The 12,744-nt window shown below is 45.1% G+C and overlaps 1 protein-coding gene and 1 long non-coding RNA gene across 9 annotated transcripts in view; one reads left to right on the top strand and one right to left on the bottom strand.

The window, feature by feature from the left end:
- Nucleotides 1-12,744, bottom strand: part of FREM1 (FRAS1 related extracellular matrix 1) — a 118,409-nt gene that overhangs the window by 16,281 nt on the left and 89,384 nt on the right. For 4 of the 7 annotated variants that reach the window (XM_006117829.5, XM_075931549.2, XM_075931553.2 and 1 more), the window contains 6 exons: nucleotides 12,589-12,738; nucleotides 9,867-10,105; nucleotides 7,375-7,422; nucleotides 6,908-7,087; nucleotides 5,863-5,991; nucleotides 4,923-5,038 (listed from right to left, as the gene is read on the bottom strand). In XM_006117829.5, the coding sequence (XP_006117891.3) occupies nucleotides 4,923-5,038; nucleotides 5,863-5,991; nucleotides 6,908-7,087; nucleotides 7,375-7,422; nucleotides 9,867-10,105; nucleotides 12,589-12,738 (862 nt within the window). The remainder of the gene's footprint in view (nucleotides 1-4,922; nucleotides 5,039-5,862; nucleotides 5,992-6,907; nucleotides 7,088-7,374; nucleotides 7,423-9,866; nucleotides 10,106-12,588; nucleotides 12,739-12,744) is intronic. The other 3 variants (XR_012904626.2, XM_014570840.4, XR_001367860.4) reach the window with 3 other exon arrangements.
- The window catches only part of LOC149524129 (uncharacterized), a 95,378-nt gene that overhangs the window by 36,539 nt on the left and 46,095 nt on the right, over nucleotides 1-12,744 (top strand). The window lies entirely within an intron of this gene.

Genomic DNA, 12,744 nt, shown 5'->3' with positions numbered 1-12,744 from the left:
AAGCCGCGATTAAAATAATCGCGGCTTCATTTAAATTTAAATGGCTGCCCCGATCTGCCGATCAGCTGTTTGTCGGCAGATCGGGAGAGTCTGGACGCGATGCCCCGACAAAGAAGCCTTTCTTCATCGACACAGGTAAACCTGGTTCACGAGGCTTACCTGTGTCGATGAAGAAAGGCTTCTTTGTCGGGGCATCGCGTCCAGACTCTCCCGATCTGCCGACAAACAGCTGATCGGCAGATCGGGGCAGCCATTTAAATTTAAATGAAGCCGCGATTATTTTAATCGCGGCTTCATTTCCCTCTTCCGATCTGGCTAATCTACATGCCTCCGTCGACGGAGGCATGGAGTCTGGACACAGCCTTGGTGTTCCCAACCATAATGTAACCTTATTTAATTCTCATATTATGCACAACTTCCTAGAAGGAAAGGAGTCTCTGCAGCTGCTGTCGCACACAAGGTGGACTTCCCAGAGAACAGAAGTCTGACTTCTATAATTTAGGGAGGGTTCCTCCCAGTTAGTGGAATGTTAAAGGGATTTGAGAGAGAAAATAATCAGGATCTGCAGACCTGACAGCTTTGTTTGGGTATGTCTATGCTACCAAGGAAGATCTAAGCTGCTGCTGTCGATCTTCCAGCACAATTGGAGGTCTAGTGAAGACAGCTAATTTGAAGCAAGAGGGGCACTCTGGTTGATGCCAGTTACCGTACTTTCACAAGGAGTAAGAGAAGTCAAGGGAAGAGTATTCTTCCTTCGACTTCCTGCAGTATAGATAGCAACAAAAGCCAAATTAAGCTAGTTCGACTTCAGCTATGCAATTAACGTAGCTGAAGGTGCCTATCTTAATTTGACTTTGTCCTTAGGAATGTTGTTTGGAAAAAGACAGGAAAAGGGTCATTATATGGTTCATATTACTCACCAGGCAAAACAAAGTCATAATGAATGTGGGAGCAAATTTTGTTGCCACAATAAATACAACCAGAGGAAAACTGCCTCAAACAGCAGAGAGGCCAGGAGAGGGACCTTTCCCTTTCCCTTTCACTTGTAGGTTGGGAAGAAGTACCGTAGACTGTATTGCCAACCTCAAGCTATCAACAGATCACCAACCAGATCCATTGAAATAATGAAATTAACAAAAACGAGGTTTCTTGCTTTCTGACGTCTGAACTTTTAGGGTGCCCTTGCATCACACTTTCCCAACTTTTCTCTATAGTCAGGAGGCCTAGACACTTCCTTTTTAAAAAGGGAAGGTGGGACTCTGCTGTGAGCACTTGGGTCCAGGAGCTGGAACTGTATGAACACCACCTTGAGATTCATGATAAGAATGGCCAGAGCTGTCCACCTGAGCTGACCTTTTAGTTAGGATGGGTGAATTTTGTTGGACTGGAACAAGAACTAAGGCCTAACATTTGCCAGTTGTCCAGAGTAGACTCAAATGATCAGGAATCAATTAAGCAGTACTTTGATTCTCTATGCTCCTCTGGCTCAAAACAGATGCTCTAATCCAGTCCCCAGTAAACTCTTTTCACCTGTGGCTCCTCTCTGTTGCACCTTTTATTTTACAGACTAGCAGCAGGGTCCAAATGGGTACTTGCTAGGCCCAATCCACTTTCACGTCTCATGCAGTCTGCCACTTATAAAGCCTCAGGGTAGGCCTGCATTGCAGCTGGGAGGTGTGTTTTGCAGCGCAGGTGAATTGACTTATGAGAACCCAGCTCAAGCTAGCATGCTAAAACAGTGGTGTGGGCAGCTAGCCACCCAGGATCAGGTGGGCTTTGACTCTGGTGACTAGCCCAAGCCACTGCCCGTGCCACAATATCCACAAAGCTAAATTCAAGTGGCATTATAAGACCTTCCCCTGCTCACCTCTTCACCCCCCAAAATCTCAGGATTGGGAAGCAAGCTCAGAGGCCACAGCCCACATCAAGCAAAATCCACTCTTAATACTTTACGGTCAGAAGGGACCATTCTTGATGATCTAGACTGACCTCCTCCTGCACATCGCAGGCCAGAAAACCTCACCCACCCACTCCTGTAAAATAGACCCTAAGCTATGGCTGAGTCACTGACGTCTCAAATCATCATTTAAATACTTCAAGTTAAAGAGAATCCACCAGATACGCAAGTGTCCCATGCCCCGTGCTGAGGAGGAAGGCAACTTCCCCCATCCCAGGCATCTGCCAATCTGCGTGGGAGGGGGAATTCCTTCCCAACCCCAAATATGCTGATCAGTTAAACCTTGAGCATAAAGGAGGCAGCTCCAATAATATGAGCGAAGCCGGATGGGAGCAGAGAGGGAATAAAGGAAGGGGCCACAGAGCTAGAGAAGCAGATTGGAGTGGGGTGGTTATTGCCGAAGAGCCCTAAGGAGAGTTCTTCTAGAACCCTTTGGCTGCTGCCGCTGCCCCTGCCATTACAGTCCCAGTGGAGCAGTCCCAAGGGCAGCAATACTTGCACAGCCCCATCACAGCCCGGAGCCAAGTGTGGGGGGAGGGGCAGAGAGAGTTGGGTGCAGAGACAAGTTCTGGCCCCTGTTCAACTCAGCTTCAGAATCTATCAGGGGCTCCAGGAGAAATAAGTCCCTAGAGGCAGGCAGGGCTTCCCAAGTTCTGTTCCCGTCTCTATCCTGCTATAGAATCATAGAATCATAGAATAATAGGACTGGAGGGACCTCGAGAGGTCAAGTCCAGCCCCCCGCCCTCAAGGCAGGACCAAGCTCCGTCTACACCATCCCTGACAGATGTCTATCTAACCTGTTCTTAAATATCTCCAGAGAGGGAGATTCCACCACCTCCCTTGGCAATATTTGACCACCCTGACAGTTAGGAATTTTTTCCTAATGTCCAATCTAAACCTCCCCTGCTGCACTTTAAGCCCATTTCTCCTTGTCCTGTCCTCAGAAACCAAGAGGAACAAATTTTCTCCTTCCTCCTTGTGACACCCTTTTACATATTTGAAAACCGCTATCATGTCCCCCCTTAATCTTCTTTTTTCCAAACTAAACAAGCCCAGTTCATGAAGCCTGGCCCTCATGTTGGGAGGTGTCTATGCCTGCTCCCTGCCTTCCCAAGGACAGCCGAGGTCAGTGACTGTGAAACATGGGTTCCAACCCTAGGGTGATAGCCTCATTCAACCCCCACACTGGCTCCTCCCTAGCCACTTTTCTGGATGAGCCTGGTCCTAATCATCCCTCACTCCAGTCATTCCCTATAGCATCCCTATGGTCAGCCAGCTGTAGCCCTCCACAGCTCCCCATTGCATGACAGTTCTGAGGCCTGGCCCCTCTGCTGTCCTTGTTTGACTTGAACCCTTTCACCTCATCACAACTGACTCCACAAGTCTGCCACCATTATCCATGCCCCAGAGCTTCTTATCCGGGTTGGAACCAGCATTCAGAGGGCTTCTAAGGACAGAAAAGGATCCTGGAGAATTCTAGCTAGGGATCTTAGGAAATGACTCATCTGCTTTCCTATCTCCCTGGCCCCTTCCTTTATTCCAGGGGATGAGAACTTCCAGCAGGCCAGCCACACGCGACTTGACAGTGCTAACCACTGCCAGGACACCAGAGGGTTTGTTTACCTGAATACCTGCAGGCATGGAGCTCTGCCCAATGGAAGTGGTGGCCCAGCACTCACCGCTTCCCACAGTTCTCATTGGCCAAGAATGTCGAATCCCAACCAACCAGAGATTCAGGGCTCTATGCCTATGGATGATCTAGGAAGCAAACTGTCTAGCCACCCACCAATGGTTAACTGTGATGAACTGCATGCAGCCCACAGCTTGGGGGTTCCCTACATCCTGCTTTACTCCCTCCTCTCCTGCTTCAGTCAACTTCTGTGGAGTTTTTTAACCACAGAACTGTGAGCCCAATGAATGTCCTATAGATGTGAAAGTAACTTGTGCACAGAAATACATTTTTATATGATAAACTGAGTTTGAGGCCCCTTTAAAGTAAGGATGAGAAATGTGGTCCCACCCTGACTAAGCATGCTGAAATGCTTACAGGATAGAAGGATGTATCACACAGTAGGTGAAGAGACTAGAAAGAAAGGAAGAAATGCACCCACCATATGTGTGCTCTGCTAAGCTTCAGCACTATAAAGTTTAACAGAACATCACTGCTCTCCCAGATTCCATTGTATGGTAGAGAATAAACAAACTCGCCTCCCCAGGGTTATGTTGAGTCTGTGCTATAAGCATTTCCAGCTCCAAGTTTTCACAAATTATGAGTCAGCCTCCCTCTACCCCCAAAAAGAAAAGAAAACAAAACACAAGATTGTTCAGAAATTATATGCCTTTAAGTCATTTAGTGCTGGGTTCTCTTTATTTGCCTTCTAGTACTGGAGAACTGTAGAGGTTCTAACTTTTTTCCACAAGTTGGAGGGCTAGAAATTTTGTTTTTAAATTCAAGCCAAAATTCTCATGTCTTCACATGACTCCAAGAAACAAGTCATTTTTTGGTCATTTTAAGCAAAAAAACCAAACCCCAAATGTTGTGAGGCACACAAGAAAATTGTTGCAGCTGGTTACACTGTCCCTATTGTTCTTCGAACGATGCCGTGGAAGCAGGAAAGTGTTAGTTAATGAGCTGGAGGGTGAAGTATGTGAGACATTGTCTTCACTTTCCTCCCCAACTCCCCATTCATTCATGTTCTGGGGAAAGTGTCACTACTGCAAACAAGGCATTGCGGGAATGGAAATCTTAAAGATGGTGGGGTAAGAATCCAACACAAACATATTGAGATTAACCTTTCTTGGGCTTTTATTTTTATATTAGTTCTTGAATGGGGCCAGAACCCTTGGTTGTAAAGCATCGATGCAATGGGGGTTAACAGAATCAACTGCGGCTAAGAAGCCACTCGGTGCAGGTCAGAGCGACACCCAACTACCAATTAAAATGATCAATCTGAAAAAGACTTACTGTTCTCGGCAAGCCCGAGCAGCTGTGTTCCAAGTGGCTTTCTGATCTGTAACCAGGAAATAACAGCTGCCACCATGATGGCTCCATCCAGATGGGCATTTTTTCATGCTAACATCCTGAAATAAATAGATTGCTTATGCTTACAGTGACTTGTTACAAGCATCAGCCTTCTGAAAGTGCTGCTTTACATGCCCCTTCTGGATCAAAACAAATGCAAATATTTGTTTATATTAATAAAACTGAAGGAGTTGTTTTTAATTCAACATCTGTAATTTCAAAAGATACAATGCATGCAACATTCATCTAGTGGAGTAGGCATGCACAAGATCAAAGCAGTCTTTTTCAGATTAATAATTTTGTTGGGTGTTGTTGTCTAACTTCAGTTTCCAGCCACAGGGTTGTATGTCTTTGTCTAGCTACTAAATTAAAGAGCCTGCTGATATTAGTTCCCTATATGGGTGCTTAGAGCCCATGATCAAGTGAGTTCCCAACTCTCTTTCAACGTGCTAAATGTATCGAGTCTCTTGTTGTAAGGCATACATTCCAGCCTTCCAATTATTCTTGTTGGATCCTTTCCTACATGCATTATGGTAGCACCCAGCAGTGCTACTATGGTAGGAACTGTACATTATGGGTCTGTCTACACTGCATTGAACACCAGCTGCTGTCCCGTGCCAGCTGATTCAGGCAACACCGATGAAACTGCATCTAAAGATGTTTAAGATGTATCAACATCATGTCAAGAAACACTATTTTGACCGGTTTTTGCTAAGCCTTCTTGAAACTTCTTATAAAGAAATGTTCCCTTTTTACTCCTCCAAAATGTAGCCTGAATGTATCAACCAAAATACAAAATCAAAATGCTTTGTGGAAAGGACTATACAATTTAACCTTGGGGTAGCTTTAAATTAAACACATACAAAGGCCAGACAATAGTTACCTTGCTTTTCGAAGTCCATAACTTCCATGAAATCCCATCACACTGAAATAAGTTTTGGGTGTGTTCGTCAAAATGAAAGAGCCCTTCTAAATCAGGAGTGCAGCTCTTTGGAAATGAGAGGACTGGGTCCTAAAAAAAGGAATAATATTTGTACATTGAAGCAAAATGGTTAAATGGAACAGAATGGTCAGATTATGACATACATAGGCACCAACTTACTCAGACTCCTGGGGGGGCTCGACACCTGCTTCATCCCTAGTCCCACCTCCACTCTACCCTTCCTCCCAGTCCCCACCCTTGGCTGGTCCCGTCCCTACTCTGCTCCTGCCCAACCCCTGCCCCTCTCCTTCTCCCCCAGTGCCTCCTGCATGCTGCTAAACAGCTGATCCGAGGTGAGCAGGACGCACTGGGAGGTAGGGAAGAAGCTGATCTGCGAGAGTCACTGAGGGCGCATCTACACAGCACCCTAAACTGAAAATAAAATACGCATTAGCACTACACAAATTGTGTATCTTATTTCAAATCTATTTCGAAATAACTTATTTTTAAATTTGGCACGTATACACAGCACCAAATTTCGAAATAACGTGTGATTTCAAGCCATTCCTTATCCCTTGTGCAACAAGGTTTACTGGGATGCCGAAATAGCAGTGGCATCGAAATATTTTGAAATACCGGGCAGCTTGTGTAGACGCAGGGTAGCTATTTCGGGATACCTCTGGTATCCCAAAATAGCCATGCAGTGTAGATGTACCCTGAGAGGCAGCAGGTGCTGATCTACAGGAGTGATGGAGGGTGCTGAGCACCCATTATTTTTTTTCTGTGGGTGCTTCAGCCCAAGAGCAGCCCCAGACTCTGTGCCTATTGTGACATGCCACACTAAATATGTTGAGTTGCTAATTTATCCAAGTATTGGCTACATTGGTCTAAAGAACTAGAAGAGTAAATTTTGGAGGTAGGATATGGGGTTCTGAGAAATATCTCAGATAACAACTTGAGTTAAAACAGTTGGTGAAGATGCCTATGAAACAAAAGTTTTTCAGACCTGTTGGCTAGCGTGTGATTCAGATATTAATTCTGCCTTATCAGCTTGTGGGACTTCTGTCTTCCTGGAGGAGATCATATTTATCTTTGTCTGCCCTTGGTTAATTATTGACTCATTAGCCTTGTTTGCATTAGCTGATGAGGTGTCATTCTCAGCTCTGAGAGAAACCAACCCCTGATACTTGATTTTTAAAGTAACAGGGGGGGAAAAAAAGGAAGATTACAATTCATAAGCAGCTTCAAATTCTCCTCACAACAATGGAAAGGAATTTTGAAGCACAAATTATTGTCAATCAAAGGGAAGAGCCCTTTCCCCCACCCCCACACACACACTCCAGAAAGGCAAAAAGAATGAGAACATGCAATCAGCATTTACTACATCAAATTATTAAAATAGTTGTACATGCAGCTAAGGTAAGACACAATAAGGAGAGAATCACATAAGCAGCCACATTATAATATTCTTACTCTAAAAGCCACATTGGTGCCATTTCTTAACACAGATGAAGGACGAACCTGAAAAGGTCAGACAGTAAAATGAGTTTTCATATATACACAATATAGAAGCAGGTTTCTATCTGAAGCTTTCATGGAGGTCTTACTGGGGTAGCTGATGATGGATAATCTACATTAGCAAACACTACAGATTTTATACTTGCTTTTAATTTTTCCCTCTACAATGGAGGCAGACATCCAAAAGTGGGCAATTAAACCTGTCCTACATTACAGGGACTACATTGGCATAGTAGAGTACTGTAGCTATGCTGGCATAACCTCATAGTGTAGGCAACCTACAGCAATGGAAAAATATTTTCTGTCATTGTAGAATTCTATCTCCTTGAGCGGCGGTTCCCAACTGCTGGTCCACGGACTGGTGTAGTCCGTGACCCGCTGGCTACTGGATTGTGGTGGCTCTGAGGGAAAGCTGGGGTACAGCACCCAGAGTTTCCCCTCTTACCATGGCAATTCAGAGAGGCATGTCCTGCACAGCCTTTCAGCCAACCAGTGCCGGGCAGGGGCAGTTTGCTGCACGGTGGCATGACCATGCAGAGCCCAACATGGCAGCAGCACTCAAATGGCAGCTGGAAGGTAGAGCAGGGCTAGGTGAGGGGTCTGGGGCAGGCACTGGGGACTCCGGGGGAAGGGCTAGTGATGGGGAACTCTGGGACAGGGGCCTCTAAGAGGCGGGGGGCTAGCACTGCGGGGCTCTAAGAGGTGGGGGGGCTTACACTGGTAGGCACTGGGGTATCCTTTGTGAGGTGCTGGCACTAGGGGGCTCTGGGGATGGGACTAATAGTGAGGGTGCTACAGGGCAGGGCTGGCACTGGGTGGCTCTGAATACAGGGATAATATTGAGGACTAGAAGCTGGCACTGGAGGGTCTCTGGGGGAGGTTGGGTGCAATGGGGCTCTGGAAACAGGAGTTTGGTGGCACTGGGGGGGCTCAGAGGACAGGGGTGTACCCCAGCCTTGGCCCCAGAGCCACTGCGAAAAGCCAGCTTCGGCTGTGGCAGCTATCTTCCACATGGTGACTGCTAGAGCTGAAACCAGCTGTTCATGGTGGCTTTGGGGGCCAAGGCTTTTGGGCAACACCACATTTGCATATTTACATAGTAATTATTTGTGTAATGAATATGCAAATATAATGTTTCCAGTCTGCTAAACATTTGTGAATGGGTTTGCCAGTCCACATTATAAAAAAAAGTTGGGAACTACTGTACTTGAGAAATAAAATTAGCTAGATCAATGGACACACTCTTCCATCAACCAAGCTGTGTGATACTGGGAGCTACGTTGGCATACCTACTGCCAGGTTAAGGATATAGGCACCAAGTTCCTAATTTGCTGGGTGGTGATATCCCTGGCTCCACCCAGGCCCCACCCCACTCCCGCTCTTCTCATAAGGCCCCACCCTACCCTGCTTTTCCCCTGCTCTGCACAGTTCTGCCCCCTCCCCTGAGTGCTCTATGTTCTTGCTCTCTTCCTCCCCTCCATGCCTGATGCTATGAAACATCTGATCTGTGGCAGGCAGTAGGCACTGGGAGAGAGGAAGGGGTTCTGTTAGGAGGGCTGTTTGGGAGTGCTCAGAATCCATCCATTTTATTCTTTCCTCCTCACCTTTCCCCCCTCCTGTCCATCTGCCTGCCTCACTTCCCCACAGAGTCCCCCCGAAGGCCTAGGAAGATTGCCCCAATTTGCTGTACCCAAGAGACAGCTCTAGTTACAACATTTAGGGGTGTGAATTTTTCACTCCTCTGAGTGCCATAGCAGTATCAAACTAAATTTTAAGTGTAGACTAGGCCTGATACACAAAAGGGCACACAAAGTCTGTTTATATAACCAGTTAAAGATCACAATCTCATATGAATCACATCAGGGTACATGAAATCTGCCTCGTGACGTGTCTGCACTGTTTTTTCCAATTTAGGTACATCTTATTTATTTATTTATTTATTTTCTGGTACCTTCAGGATCAGCTGGTAGTTCTGAAAAATTGACCTAATTCCATTAATTTTATAGAACTCTGCTGATTTACTCCAGCTGAGAATCTACCCCATTGGAATTTGCATTATTTTGGTTAGCTGCTTGATACACATTTCCTTCCTCAACTCAGCTTTCTCAGATAGACACAGGGGCAGATGACCGTTTTGCAGGGCTCTGGGCCCCCCTTTGCCACGGCGCATGCGCAGTGACGCCATGCGCATGCGCAGCGGCGCCACGGTGCATGCGCGGGGCTTTCTGAAGGGCGGGGCCCGGGGCGGCCACCCAGTTTGCCCTGCCCTATATCCACCCCTGGATAGACACATCCTCCATTTCAAGACTTTAGAAGATACAGTATAGTCTCAAAAGCCTCTTAAATCTTATTTACTCAATGCACAGATATTTTCTAGCTACAGTAAATTCAGGTCAGATCACTATTTAAAATCACTATCCCATCACCGTAAAATAGATCTGCCTTACTATTCTGCCATTTCTGACGGCTCTAAGCCTCATCCTTGACAGATTCACCACGTTGAATTCCTGTAACACATCCCCTCTATGCACCATCATCTCTTTTGAAGAGGAAGGTGGGATTTCTTCCAAGTGAACAGTGCTGGGATTGGAGAGCAATGAAGAGCCTGAGGAAACTGGAAGCAATGTGCCTGTCCCCCATAAGTTGCGCTTGTTTTGGCCAGAGGATCGGAAAGAGCTGCATTGACCTGAAAGCATACAAGATGGCAGATGGTCAGGCTTTTTTTATATAAGCAGATAGCTGGTCACATTGACTAGGGCACTGAAACAGCTTGTCATTAAAAGTTGGATGATTTTTCATTTGATGTTGCCGATTTGCTATTTATTCACTAGTCCTCATTTCTCTGATTTGTTTACCTAGAGGAAAACAGCTTTCAGGGATAGTATGATCTGTGAGAAGTAAAAATCTAATTACTTTAGCACAAGTAAATAAAATCAACTCCCTGCAAATCAAATGCACTCAGAGGTACCTGTTGAAAGTACCCATTTGGTCGATAGATTTTCAGATATAGTTAACTATTTGGCATTGTTTATTTTGAAATCATCTCAAAATAAGCTATGCAATTTTTGTAGCACAAATTGCATAGCTTATTTGAAGGTAAGGGTTAAGTGTAGATGCACCCCAAGTGACCATACGTATTCTGTAGCACTCTTTTCTGACCCTTACATGATTCAGCAGCAGCTGGCCTCAGTTTCACTTCACCCAGGAGCTACCAATAAGTCCCCCAATGCCCATCAAACACACCAAAGCCTCTAGAATATGCTCAGACACAGTCTCTCTTGTCCTAGTTTCCCATTAGGTTCAATCCCCTCCTTTCCTGAAGGTCTGTCTATTTTGAAGCCTCAAATACAGTCTCTCTGGTCTACCACTGGACTGAGGCATGTTTAATCACTTTCACTGTCCTTCATCTCTTCAGCTTCCCCCGTCACACAGCACATCAGCTCTCCCTGGGTGCTCTTTATTATCTTTCCCTTTGGAGTCCTTTGAGTTACTTAGCTCCTCCTTGTGGACTTGTGGTCTGTGGATCTTCAAAGCCACCGTCTTCAGAAAGCTTCCCAAAGTCTGCTGCCCTCAGGAGTCCTATCAGGAGCTCAGCACCACCTCAAACAACTCCCCAGTTATTTTGTCTCCAGCAGCAATCCCCAGCTTTTCAACTATTTCTCACACAAAGTTGAGTCTCTCTCCTGGCTGATTCTTTTTTCCCTTATAAAGCCCAAGTATCTTTCCTATTAGTGAATCAGACGCAGCCCATTGGTCCCATTGGCCTTATAAGTCATAGGTCCCTTCTTTTTCAGGCTTTGACATGGCCCTATTTCCCTCTCAAACCAGTTTTATACTGATGAAGCTCTGACTTCAGTTGAGTAATTTGGATTTACATCATTTTAACAAATAGGGTGACCAAATAGCAAATGAGAAACACATGGACATTTATTTTAGTATGGGGAGTATGTGTGTGGGGATGGAGCTAGGGTAAGACAAAGCCTCTAATACTTGGACATCTGGTCATCTGAGTTACTAAACAGAAAATGAAATGCTGCATCTTTAAAAATGACCTTTGCCAAATTAATCCAAATTCATTTTTACATTTTGATGGTTCTTGCTGTTCTGCTAGTGACCAGACAGAAGAAGATTCTCCAATCCTCAAAGCATTTAGCTGTCTAGATAATTACTTGTACTTTCCTCAGCTGTTTCCACATGAAAACACACCACAGTCAATCACTGACAAATACAACAGCATAGTGCTGCCCTATCCTGCATATGCCTAGTGCCAGCCAATGGGCAGGGCAGACTCTGGCGGCCTGAGGACCTCAGCCCTACTTCGCCTCCTGGCCCAGCAGCCCAATCCCCCAAACCTTGGAGGCTGAAACCCACAACCCCCACACCAATCTCCTGCCTGCTCCGGTGGCCCCAATCTCCCACTGCCCCACCCCTTGCTCTGGAGAGGCTGAGGGATTTGGGCTTATTCAGTCTGTAGAAGAGAAGAGTAAGGGAGGATATTATAGCAGCATTCAACTGCCTGAAGAGGGTTTCCAAAGAGGATGAATAGAGTCAAGAATCAAAAGTCTCAATTCGCAGTATGGGGGGGGGGGGGAGCTAGGTGTAGGTTGGATATTAGGAAAAACTATTTCACTACGAGAGTGGTGGAGCACTGAAATGGGTCACCTAGGGAACTGGTGGAGATTTTTAAGGCCAGGCTTGACAGAGTTCTGACTGGAGTGATTTAATTGGGATTGATCCTGTTTTGAGCTGGGAGTTTGACTAGATGACTTCCTGATGTTTCTTTCAACCCTAATCTTCTATGAATCTATGAACTGCCCAAACTAATAGGATATTACAGAATTTAAGGGCTGGTTTCAGTTGTTAATTTTTTTTCTGACATCTTTCCTGAAGGAACGCAACAACTATTACACAAACACCAGAAAAATATTTTAATCGACCTTCAAAATAAATTCCTTTGAAAATAATGATGAATGCTAAAATCTAATATGCTTGTGATTAGCAATTTTTTTTTCTTTAATACTTGTTGCTTTCTTCATGCTGTTTTCTTTTTTTTTTTAAATTAAGCATTTTGATTTAAAGGTAAGTATTGGCAACATTTTTTGTTGAAAGTTAGTGGCTAATCAGCCAATATTGCTTCAGATTTTAAAGATGATGATCAAAAATGAATACCTCTTTTTGAGTCCAGAATTTTCACTACAGTTTTTGTCCTGGTGCCAAGAATTGCATTCACAGGGGAGTTCAGAACTACTTCAAAGACCTCATCATCTTCCTCTAATCCGTCATAGGTAATTGCTATATTCCACGTCTTGGTTGACATTCCTACCA

This window comes from Pelodiscus sinensis, chromosome 6 (genome assembly GCF_052426305.1).
Source record: "Pelodiscus sinensis isolate ZL-2025 chromosome 6, ASM5242630v1, whole genome shotgun sequence".
In the NCBI taxonomy this organism is placed as follows: domain Eukaryota; kingdom Metazoa; phylum Chordata; order Testudines; family Trionychidae; genus Pelodiscus; species Pelodiscus sinensis.
The sequence above is the reverse complement of the archived record's forward strand: the minus strand, read 5'-3'. Positions and strand labels throughout refer to the sequence as shown.